The sequence below is a fragment of the Polypterus senegalus genome, chromosome 12 (genome assembly GCF_016835505.1).
Source record: "Polypterus senegalus isolate Bchr_013 chromosome 12, ASM1683550v1, whole genome shotgun sequence".
NCBI classification, from domain to species: domain Eukaryota; kingdom Metazoa; phylum Chordata; class Cladistia; order Polypteriformes; family Polypteridae; genus Polypterus; species Polypterus senegalus.
This window is the reverse complement of record NC_053165.1, coordinates 147299485-147312545: the sequence shown is the minus strand read 5'-3', so window position 1 is coordinate 147312545 and position 13061 is coordinate 147299485. Positions and strand designations below refer to the sequence as shown.

At 39.1% G+C, this 13061-nt stretch overlaps 2 protein-coding genes across 3 annotated transcripts in view; both read right to left on the bottom strand.

Moving 5' to 3' along the window:
- nedd4a (NEDD4 E3 ubiquitin protein ligase a) overlaps positions 1-13061 on the bottom strand; it is a 116597-nt gene that overhangs the window by 63570 nt on the left and 39966 nt on the right. The gene's annotated exons all lie outside the window — the stretch shown is intronic.
- LOC120539916 (E3 ubiquitin-protein ligase NEDD4-like) lies at positions 6372-8427 on the bottom strand. Its single transcript, XM_039770255.1, has one exon. It carries the CDS (start codon positions 7973-7975, stop codon positions 6461-6463), a length of 1515 nt encoding a protein of 504 aa, XP_039626189.1. The 5' UTR covers positions 7976-8427; the 3' UTR covers positions 6372-6460.

Genomic DNA, 13061 nt, shown 5'->3' with positions numbered 1-13061 from the left:
TTAAATGTGTTTGATGGTCAGAAACATTTTGTGTGACAAACATGCAAAAGAATAAGAAATCAGGAAGGGGGCAAATAGTTTTTCACACCACTGTACATATAATAATAATAATAATGCTGGACTGCTTACACTTCTCTGGTATAAAACAGTGCCTATTAAACAAGAAGGTGCATGGTCACATCTGTTAGCAATTAGGTTCAAGGATTCACTTGCTAACATGAATGGACACTATCAATTGCCACTCAATTTCTGTTCATCTTTCAAATAGCTCGGTTATGACCAGGGGGCTTGTTGGCTTGCGTTTCTTAAGATTCCTGACTCAGCTTTACACACTCATGTCCTGGAAGCAGGGTTATCTGTCCGAGTGAAAATGGCTGCAGTTACAGGCATTAGATAAGGAAAAGGCATAGATCCCTCCTTATCTAACATGGTTCGGGCAATACGATGGAGGACAAAGCCTCATTACATGTAAATGACTTCTTCGTGTTAATCCTTCATGTGTGTTAAAGATTGTTACAATGAAGCCCTCTATTTGAAAGATGTCAACTGTAAATCACAAGTTTGAGGTGTCAAATTTGACAACTAAATCATAGTGTGACCATAAGCCAATTGCTTTATTTAACATTACTCACAATGCAGAAGCAATTTTACTATAACAGTAAAGTATCTTGGGGTAATGCTATATATATTTACAAAGTCATGGGTTCACTCTCCATTAATGACTCAAATGACTGCAAAAACCCACTCTGTAAAAATAGACATATTTCAAATTTTAACTCACTTTGGGGAAAAAGCGTCAGCTAAATGAATACATGTGACACATTAAAGTGCTTCTGTGCCATCAGTCAGAATAAGAAGTTTGGAGGTAACTGAAAGCAGACTCTCCGTGGCTCTCAAATCACATTTGGCGCAAAGGGTTGCATAATTCCCCGGATTCTACAGCAATAATAAATAGGAACAGACTGACAGCCATTTGTATTAGTGTTTCAGTTTGAGCTGTGCACACTATCATGCGGTATGTACCGATGGTTTCATATATGAACTGGGGTATTTTAAAACTGCTTGTGCTTATTTAAAGTTTGGAAGAAAAACTTTTAGTGTACCTACTGGCTGTATATTAGCTGTTAACGTTTGCTGTAATAGTTAAACTTTTTCTTCTCCCCACCGACTGCGATACTGAATGTAATTTTACTAGCATCAGATATTTCCATCTTCTTTTTTTGCCATCTTTTGCTTTACTTTTACCGCAGATGCATTTTTCATTCATACTGTTTTCATTTTGTGAAACGTTACACCTCCTCTTTAGTGTTTTGTGCAGAACAGTCTGTTTCTGTTCCTTTTGATATTAAGGGTATAATGTCAAAAATAATGTTAAAATAAATGAACAAAATATGATAAATAAATACATAATTGGGAAAGATATCCAAATGCAGACACCAAACCAAACTAATCTTTGACATTTACTTGTGACAAAGTTTATCTAATCGTCCATTCATGTCTTGAAGTTGTTTTTCCTGGTAAGAGGCACACGTCAGAACTTGCTCCCTGCAGAAATTAGGCACAATAAAGGGGCTGAATGTCAGTCTAACATTAGGCTCACCAACACACACGGGTAGTTTAGAGTGTCTAACAAAGGCTGTGTGTTCCAAAAGTGGGTACAAACCCTTACAAGCGTGTAAAGTGTATGCCGACTTCATAGAGGAGGCACCCCAAGTCAGTAATCATCATCAAAGGTGGTCATTTAGAATGAAGAGACACCACGGTTAATGACACATTATAATTTATTACAGTGGCAAGAAAAAGAATGTAAACCCTTTGGAAATATCCACATTTATGTATATATTGGTCTCAAAATATGGTCTGATCATCTAATTTACAATACAAACATAACCCGTTTTAACCAATAATGCAAAAAAATTGTATTGTTCTTATACAATACATATTGAATACAACAATAAACTAACATTTAGAGATGGAAAAGGTCTGTGAACCCTTAGTATAATGACTTGTGGAGTTAGAAAACCTAGAGTCAAATCAGCGAAACAAGATTGAAGGTGCGAGATTCATTAACCTTTAGTGAAGGACTAAAATATTTTGAGTTTGCTCTTCATAAGAAGCATCTGCTGATGTGAAGTATGTCTCATGAAAGAAAGACATCTCAAAAGATCTACGACTGTTAATTTACATAAAGCTTGAAAAAAGGTTACAAAGTCATTTCAAGGAGTTTACAGATGCATCAGTCCATAGACAAACTGTGTAGAAACGGAGAGGATTTAAGGTGGGCCAGATTTAGGACTTTTTTCAGAGGCTTTATTAATTCTAGTGTTAATAATGTGGCTGCGCTCCATAGAAGTGGGTGCTCATCTAAGATGATTTCAAAAGGCACAATGGAGGCTGCTCATGGAGGTGTTAAAAAAACAAACTAAAATAATGCTAAAGACATGAAGAAATATCTAAAAACAGGTTAACATCTCTGATCATGAGTCTACCATATACGAACATTGAACAGGCATGAACACCAAGGAGGAAGTCACTACTCTCACATAATAAAAATCACTGCGTGAATACCATTGGAAACTTTGTTTTATTAAATGTCTATAAAAAAAAAGGTCAAATTGTTCAGGAAGAATATGCAGCAGGATGTATGGCTTGAAAAGGTCATCACATACCAACATGAAAGTATAACCAAGACCTTCACCCATACAGATGCTGTGGAATGCTCTCTGGAGAGCTGTTTGCACCAGACAAATATCTGAAAAGGTCTGTGAACCCTTAGTATAATGACTTGTGGAGTTAGAAAACCTAGAGTCAAATCAACGAAACAAGATTGAAGGTGCGAGATTCATTAACCTTTAGTGAAGGACTAAAATATTTTGAGTTTGCTCTTCATAAGAAGCATCTGCTGATGTGAAGTATGTCTCATGAAAGAAAGACATCTCAAAAGATCTACGACTGTTAATTTACATAAAGCTTGAAAAAGGTTACAAAGTCATTTCAAGGAGTTTACAGATGCGTCAGGATGTATGGCTTGAAAAGATCATCACATACCAACATGAAAGTATAACCAAGACCTTCACCCATACAGATGCTGTGGAATGCTCTCTGGAGAGCTGTTTGCACCAGACACCCCAACAACATGACTAAGCTGAAGCAGTTCTATAATGAAGAAAGGTCCTCCCGAACATTAAGCAGGTCTAATTTAAAGCTTCCAGAAACTCTGGTTATTGCAGCCAAAGGAGTGTGACGCTGCAGGTTCTCTTCAGGCTCCCAACGTCCTTATGGGGGCCCTGAACCCAACCCCATTGATAATGTCACCGAGATGAGCTGACAAATGAGGACAATTCTCAAATGAAGCCAGAGGATATATCCATAAAGTGCCAAAGTGCATTTATTATAACAATAATCAAAACAAAAGTTTCATTAAATATTCCATCAAACCAAGTGTCCAGTGGGGATAAAAATTAATAAATAAATCCTTTAAAATCCAAGGTTAAAATGTGCAGAAATCAAAATGCAGTCTCTCCCTCTCTTTACTCCCCGGCTCACCCATTACTCTCTCAGCCGGCGGAGACTCAACAGCAACGAGCACCTTCAGCCACCCTCCATCTTAGCTTCCCTAAGGACATCACTGCCAAACCGTCGAGGGTGGCTCTCCTCCATTCATCCTTCGTGCTCCTGTAGTTTCTCTTCGGATTCCTCTGAAGGACACCTGCCTTGCTCACCCCACTCACTCGAACATTCAGTGGGGCGAACTAGCCCCCAGAGCGCAACCAACTAAACGCTCCTTCACGGGGCCCCAGCTCATTCGCTCTCCTGCGATAGGTGGCCAGCTCATCCTGCTACGACTGCCCTTTCCTGTCCATTAACCTCCTTTCTCCTCACCTCCATCTTCGATGCATCTATTCATCTCTCTGTTCCTTCCATTTTTCATCGCCCCTTTCCTCTGGTGTCACACATACCTCTGCGCACCTCAGTGGGCGCAGTGCCTTAATCACACACCGCAGGAAGCCAATGAGGCAATCAAGAACGATCGCACCTACACGTGCCGGTGCGACTCATTGCAACTACCTCATTAACTCCCCGGGGTCGTGCAATCGTGCCCACTGAAAACGACATAGCAATACGGATTTAAAACCCGGCCCCTTTTTTCTTTGAAGCCACGGACCCGCTATACCACAAGGAGGTTTGACCATTTATTAAATCCAAAAGTTCCCTTAGTTTTCCCACAGCTCACTGTGAATGTTTGAAGTGTGCTCAATAAGGACAAAAAAAAAAAACAAATCTGAATTGTGTTATTAGTGTAAGCACATTATGTTTGTCCATACTTGTGATTTAGATGAATAGCAGATCACATTTTGTGTCCAATTAATGCAGGAAACTAGGTAACTCCAAAGAGTTCATATACTCTTGCCAGTGTATTCAGAAGACACCCCACTTATTAGCTCTTTAATGATTTACTGAGACCTTTTTTGAAAGAAGTGACCTAATTTGAACTGAAGAGGCTAGAAACAGAGTAGTGATCTCAACACTATCACATACCTAAATGAATGTGTGACTAGCATGCTAAAAGAAGTCATTCGTCTACAGACTATCTAGCTTATGACCATCACATTGTCCCAAACAAAAACCCACAAACACTGCAGCAATTCAGGAGAACGCTAACCCACCCTTGGCCTAAAAGTAGTCTGTTGACAGCTATTTTTTTACAGACCAAACTTACTACTGGAGCATCTTATAGGTTATAGTGCTTTCAGGTAACAACAATGGTTAAACAAGGAAAAAAAAAATTACTTTCACCTTAGTTTCAAGAATAAAAAAAAAAAGCATAGAAAATAGATTTTTTAAAATTGGTACTGGCTAATTGTAAAACTCATGTCAAATAAAATATAGAACTATAAACCCATTTAAGGACATTTGGTCATTATCGTCACAAATACAGAGTATTAGTGGAATTCTATACTCCCAACTAATAAAAGTTAAATAGGAAAAGGGAATTTTAATCACATTTTAAAAAACACTTAAAGAGCAGTATTGGTAAGGTGCTTGTCCATAATCCAGAAGGTTGCTGGATTTATGACTCTGCTAAGTAAGGAAATCTAGCCACAGGCATTAAATTTTGTATATTCCTTTGGATAAAATAATCTGCTAAATGCATTTAAATGCTAAACTATACTAAAATAAAATGTTAGGATTCCAAAGCTATATTTTATTACTGTAAAATTCACAAATTAAACAATAGACGGGCTATGGTAATGTTTGCTTGAAAAGTCTGCTTTCTGGAATACATTAAGTTATGTTTAACCAGGTTGTACAGTTATGAATCTCAATTGTAAACTACAGTAACACCTTCTAGTGCATGTACAGTATTATGACCATTAGTCTAACTCTGAATTTATAAAATATGATAATGATCATCAAAAATATGATTTTTTTCTTGTATGTCTTATTACGGACAACCAAATAGGTTAGAAAGAGATGGCAAATATTAGTACAAAGTGCTCTTTCTTACACTGGATAGTCCTTTGTCATAGTAAATGTTTTTAACCACAATAAACAATTACATTTTGATTAGCAACATTATTAAACAGACAGTTGCTCTAACTTGAAAAAAAGAATCAGTCATGGGGAGTTCTGGAATAATTAGCAATTTGATTAATTATTATGTTCAGACAAACCTATATAATAATTGTAAGTATTACAACACATACATTAGAAGAAATTAAAAAATGTGCATCCAAGAATTCATTTATAGATTGCTTTTGTTCGGCTTTTTGCAATACAGGTTCATGAAGAATTAAAGTCAACAGAAATTAGCACTTAAGAGGAATGAACCCTAGACATCGAACAAGAAAATAACTCACAGGATACTTACACACGCACATAATGGTCCATTTTACAGATACCAGTGAACTTGGTAACAAATATATAGATTGTACTGGGAAACTCCACCCAGAATCCCAGCTCAGAAATTAACAAATACTATGTTCAAAAACTGTGAAATGGCAATGCAACATACTGAACAACCATAACATTTTATTTAAGAATGAAAATAACCAAAGTGGGCGGCATGATGGCGCAGTGGTAGCGCTGCTGCCTCGCAGTTAGGAGACCCGGGTTCGCTTCCTGGGTCCTCCCTGCGTGGAGTTTGCATGTTCTTCCCGTGTCTGCGTGGGTTTCCTCCGGCTCGGTTTCCTCCCACAGTCCAAAGACATGCAGGTTAGGTGGATTGGCGATTCTAAATTGGCCCTAGTGTGTGCTTGGTGTGTGTGTGGGTGTGTTTGTGTGTGTGTGTCCTGTGGTGGGTTGGCACCCTGCCCAGGATTGGTTCCTGCCTTGTGCCCTGTGTTGGCTGGGATTGGCTCCAGCAGACCCCCGTGACCCTGTATTCGGATTCAGCGGGTTAGAAAATGGATGGATGGATAACCAAAGTTCATTATGTTTTAAGCAATAAGTAACAGATTTAGAACACTATCCTACATGGGTGAGAAATACTGCTTACCTTACAATCCTGTCCAATATCTGTTTTTATCTTTTCACATTCAGAGTTCCTTTTTATTTCCTTTACAGAACCACAAACCCTTCCTTCATGTCCTGGAGACAAACGAATATGTACTCTAGGTGCTCCACAGCTGTATTTCTTGAGATATGGGAAATGCCATGAAATCTGCTGAGAAGGTACCTCAAGTGAAAGGCTTCTCTGTAAGGCTTGGTGGTGGCTTTTTCTTGCTTGGTTACTGCTCCTTTCTTTGACACTGGTTAGGTGATAATCGGAGTTTTGCTGCGATGGCAAACAAGCAGATGTGCTCCTCATTAATTTTAGATGATGATGCTCTGGCAGATTTTCACATTTGGGCTCACTAACAGGGAGCTCATAATGCTCTAGACTTGATGTACCTACCCTTGGTGAAGTATAATGTAATAAAACACTAGCGTGCCTTTCAGATCTCTCACGAATGGATTGCTGGTCCAGACTGGTGCTGGTTCCACAGGATTTATCCACTAGTGCCCCATTCAAATGAAGGGGCCTCACATCTCTGAGCTCTACAGGTGGACAGCTGATTTTTGACAAACGGAGGCCATTGACTGCTGTAGCAACAGCACCCCTTGATGTTGCCTCCTCTTCTTCTTGTGATGAAGGATCCACTGCAGAAAGACAGAACTGATGTGAGGTTTGATAGGAAGCATGCGACTGTGTAGGCCCTGGGCTAATAGGGGATGTGGGTGGAGTACTGCAAGGACTCCGAGGAAAAATGACCAGAGAAGAACAACGTCTCAGGGGCACCTTTGCCCTTCTCCTTGCTGGAATAATTTCTGCGGCTGGTGGCCGCTCAAGGAATTCAGGATCAAAATAAATGCTGCTACTGCTGCAGTATCCTGCATCACTTGCATTGCTACTGCTACATGAACCTCCGTCATTACTTGGGTTTCCTAGTGATGCAAAATCACCAGCAACATCATCTTTGGTTCTTGCACGCTCACCTCTGTCATCTGTGCATGACCTTAAATCGGGGATGCTCGAAGTATTACAAGACAGACCCGCCGAGGCAGGAAATCTGTTGGAGTTTCCTTCTTCTGGGGTACTGCTAGGACAGTAGCAAGCATCCCTGTGATGGTCTCTTGTGCCTAAACTGCAAGTCTCTGAGATAACCGGCTTCTCTCTATCACTCGGAATCACATATGCTCCAGTCTCAAGGTCTCCACTGCATTTTGAAGCCTGGAGAGAAATTTGTAAAGACGTGCTCTTCTTACTGTTGTTCACTTGTGATATAAATAATGACGTCTGTCGCAGGTCTGGCGACAAGGGAGGCAGTGAGCACAGTGGTGAAGTTACCTTCATCTGGATAATATTATGCACTTCAGTAGGTCTCTGGGTTGACACAGAAACATAATTTTCCACATCACTGCCACAAGTCTCCGACAAAGGATCCGTATTGCTTCTTCTTGTTGCAAAATGCAAACGGAGTCTCCGTGCCATTTGTCTTCTTTTCTAATCCTTTGAGTGAGCAAGATGCATGGCGAAGTGCACTTGAGCAGCAACACCAAAACAACTGCTCAGGACCCTGTTCTGTTATTACAATCATTAGTAGCTGAAGATATCCGAAACAGCTGTAGTGACAAGCCACATTCCACTCAAGGCTGAACTAAACGCTGTCAGCCTGTGAAGTTGACAACCTCTGTGGGGTGAGCGCAGCTAAACCACCGGCTTCTGAATAGTGAAATTCCTCAGTAAAAAGTTACAAAGGTGCGATATCTTTCAAAGACATAAACTGCTGCAGCTGGCTGCTGAACTGAACACACACCAAAGCCTTGTTTCAATTATATCCTCAACAATTTGCACAAATGAATCCAGCCCAGAAACAACAATCTTGGATTGCAGACTACGGCACGTTAAGCACTTCTCTGCTCCACTCCACTAGCTGAGCAGTTTAAAACTAAATCAAGTACGGCAATGTGTCTAAAGTTTCCTCACCACCGTACCACCACCAATATTTTTACCCTTTGAGTATAGAATTACAGGAAACTGGGAGGAATGAGGTCCAGCATGATTTGGTATCAAATTTAGGATTGAATTTCCAAATAGTACCCATACTAGGAAATCACTGGGCTTGTAAAAATATGCAGAGAGCTACTGGTAGCTATTACAAAGTACAAGTTAACCACGCTTGTAAAAGCAAATATAGTTCCCTTCAAACAACTCTTTGATGCAGAGATAAAGCAGAGCAAGTTAATCAACTGTTTACAAAACTCTGGCCACAGGAATTTGAAAGTTGGTCTCTTCTGTTAATTAACATTTTAAAATGTTTGAGGCCCTTGAGAAAACGACAACTACATCTCAATAATTCTAAACCAAAATAAGTCATGCAGGGAAAATAATAAAATAAAAAAATAAAAAGCATTTTGTAAGCCAGTATGGAACATTAACTGACATTTGAGAAGAAAAAAAAAACAACAAACTCATCTGCAGAAAACATTAAAACTAAAACTAAACTTCTGCTGTTAACAGGAGGTTGCAATTAATTTTTAGATGACTGCAGCCAACAGCAGTTAATAGTGAAACACAGTTAACAGACACACTAAACTTATTATTTCCCTATTAGTAAAATATACCTTAAACGATTTTTTTTAATCGGACTTTCAACATTAAGGAGCATACACACATCACAAGAATGACAGACAAGCTTAACATATAAATCGTATTCTTGTATTAAATTAGGATTATACAACAACTTAAATGCACATTAACCATTTAAGTATGTTGATAAAATATTAAAATCAATACAAATGTGTTAGATGTAAAAAAAATTCACACACACACACCCCATTAATTTACATTTACATCCATTACATTCAGACCCTAACTTGACTATACAAGTTATGGATAACACGCCTGTCTATTGCAAGACAGGCTAAAAGAAAAACCCACAATCACTCAGAAAACACCAATTTAGAGTGGCCAGTTGACCGGACTGGATTGGCGAGCTTGTTAAACCTATGTGCTTAATTTGTCCAATAACATTTGAGTTATGGAAGTCACTATTTTCAATTACACTACTTATTTTATGTGTATATAGTTTTGAGTGAAGAAGAACTTTCCAAGGTTTGTGCACAATTTGTCCTTCACAAGTTTATCAGTGGCTCTGTGTCCTTCTTTACCATGAATAGTTTCCTCCTGCTCACCTTTCTATGTGACTGTTTTGCTTCCTTCCTTCCTTCCTTATAAGGTCACTACTGCCATCTCCACTGTATGTATATGTATATATATATATATATATATATATATATATATATATATATATATATATATATATATTATATATATATATATATATATATATATATATATATATATATATATATATATATATAAAAAACTCTCCTTTTGAATGTATGCGCAAATACTAACAAAAATGTGCCTCGGCATGCACACTGTCTACGGCTTTATCTTTTTTACACTTTAATAATTTTCTTTAATGTCAGCTGCTACAATGCCGATTATTAACTTACTGTTTTACCAGTTCCTTCTACCATTTGCACTGTTCAACCTTTTCTGTCTGTGCCACTGATAAGCCAGCAGAAAATTATTGTAAAGGGAAAAAAAGCTGTAAAAAAATAATGCATGTCCTCTTAGTGGCACCTAAAAACAAAGGAATTAGGAGCAAACATTGCAGTTTACCTCTCATACTGAAGTAACACACACAAGGGTGGTCCACACTTAATTTGAGCTTCAACTGCAAATTAAAGTGTTGGAAAAAAAAAGTTTAGCAGAAAAAAAATTTACACGTTAACAGGAATTTTTTTTTTCTATTTATTTGGCCACAAAACATAAAGACGACCTGGTGTTTGAATGAGGACGGACTAAATGACTATATACCAGTGGAACTCACTCCAATTGTGATGAGGTTCTCGGAGAGATTAGTGCAGGAACACAATCAACAATACATTTCAGAGTGTCATGATGAATGATTGCATTTCATCACAATCGATACCCAGGCAATGCAAAATCCCTTGAGTTGCATACCATCCTGGCACATCTAGACAATAAAACTCGTTATGCAGGAGTCCCATTACACAGTACAGATCAGCATTTAATACCATTTTACTGTCAAAGTTGACCACAAAACTCCTCAATTTAGGACGTAGAGCCACACTCTGCAATTGGATTTTGGACTTCCTAACCAAAAGACCTCAGCATGTGCTGACCCTCGACATGGAGCGGTGTCTGATCACACATTCACAGATGAATAACTTGACGATTGTACAACTCCATTATGAAATGTGGTAATGACACCAACATCACAGGCCTCACCACCAACAATAATGAGACCGCTTACAGATAAATGGTTAACCTGCACCCTCAGTGGGGCCAGGACAACAATCTTAACCCTTAATGTCAGCAAAACCAATGAACTGGTTGTGGACTTCAGGAAGCAGAAGGAATATCACATCGGAATGAATGTTGTTGAGAGTGTGAGCAGGTTAAATTTTTTTGGATTGACAATCTCCGATGACTGAAGTAGACAAAAAAACATTTTAGCTGTTCTCAAGGTGTGAAATGGACACTATATATCGCCCGACCCGACACAGACTTGACACTTTGAGGCACGTGTAAAACTCAAGACTTATTTCTTTCTTCAGCTGGAGGGTTCACAGGAAAGACGTGCACAGTACACAGTAACACAAACCACAACCCTTCTCTCTTGCACCACCACCACTCCTTCACAGCTTTGTCCTCCTTCCACCCGACTCTGGCCGCTGAGTGGTGGTCGCCGATCTTTTTTTATAGCCCAACCTGAAGTGCTCCAGGTGCTTGATCACCTGTTCCAGATTGCACTTCCGGGCGGGGCTATAGAGTTGTCCAGGCTGGCTCCAGGATCCATGCAGCACCCCTGGCGGCCACCCCAGATCCCAACAGGGCTGTGGAGAACTCCATCTCCAATGGAGCCCTGCGGGAAACTGCGGCACCATCGTCTGCCAGGGAGTCTGCCACCAAGCGTCCCGGGGGAGGTACTGAAGAGCCCATGGATGCTCCCCTGGAACATATGTAGAAGGAACATCCCGGCCGGGCATGGGACCTGGCCGCCCGCCACAAAGGCTTATCAGTGCCTCTACTTTCTCAGACTTCAGAGGAAAGCTCAGATTGCTCTTTTCATGATCTTCTACAATTACACAGTGAAGCCCATTCTTACTGGCTAAATAACAACCTAGCACTGAACCTGGTCAGCTCAAGAATGTAAACTACTGCAGAAGGTTTTGAAGGCAGCACAGGTAATTATTCTGAATGGAAGGCAGTTGGGTGCTAGTAATAAACACAAACACATGATAACTTAGAAAGGTAAAAGGATACCTGAAGATTTTAGCCATCCAGTTCGAGTAAACAGTGCAGGATCATTGGCACTCACATTAGTAATATAGTCAGGGACAGTTTCTGTCCACACATTGGACGGTCACCAAACAGGCAGTTAAAACTAACACATATTGTGACATAAAAAAAAAAAAAATAATAATATTTGGGTATGTGTATGATACATACACAGCTTTTAAAAAAAAAAAAATAATTTCTTGTGAGAATTTTTTTATTAACATTATATATTAAGAAGCAGGCCTTCTACTGGAGTGGATGACAAGAGATGTTACTGTTACTTCATGCAGCACCTTTCACAGCTCACACAATTTCAAAGCACACAGTTTTCATATTTTAGCTATAATTAGCTAGAAGGTGTGTTTTCTATTTTTTTGTTTTAATAATTTATGTTTTGTAAGGTGCATTAGTCTTTAAACATGTGCTCTGACAATTTCTGGCAAGGAAGACAGAGGTTTTGAGGCAAGGTAGTTATAATTAATAATCATAGTGCCAGACAGTGACAATGTGTGACATGATCATTAGCATATACAAGTAAGAATTTCACTGCACTCTGTACAGGTGACAATAAGGACCTTACCTTATAAACCTATATTATAGTAGTAAAAAAAAAAAAGCAGTGCCTTGATTGGTAGACCACACTTCTAAATAGAACAGGGGCATAAATAAGCAGTTAACTGCTACAGGTCCTGCTCAAGCATTCTACAACAAGGCTAGCTATGGCAGAATAAAAAAGTAAAAGCCAATGTATTGCTATTCTTAAAAATAGGTCTCTGAGCATTATTATCAGTGCCTAGGCTCTATTATACAATAAGGTAACTTTGCCTCTGGATTACTGGGTACACATAAATGTTGGGTTAACCCAGAGCAAAGATTTCTTCATCAAGACATGTAAAGTTGAGTTATTGTTACTCTTCATGTGGACCAGGAAATTAAACACACACCTGATAGAGTGGGATGTGCTAGCAAAAGTGTAACTGGATCGTAATCGACAAAGCAAGTGTTTAGCTGCTAAAGGAAACCCTCCTCGGCTGTCAAAGTGGTCCGATTTTAAATGTGCAGTCACAGATTTTAGCTTTCTGGCCCGACAGCTGAACTGAAAATCTCATTTGCCATTTTAAAGCAAAAGAGGCCAATGATTCTTTGTCTTAGAGTACACTATATAAAACGAGACAACTTTAACAGAGGAAATGTTTTGGTA

What these genes read in the sequence shown, in the direction of transcription:
- LOC120539916 (XM_039770255.1), bottom strand. Translation starts at nt 7,975, where the DNA reads ATGGCACGGAGACTCCGTTTGCATTTTGCAACAAGAAGAAGCAATACG.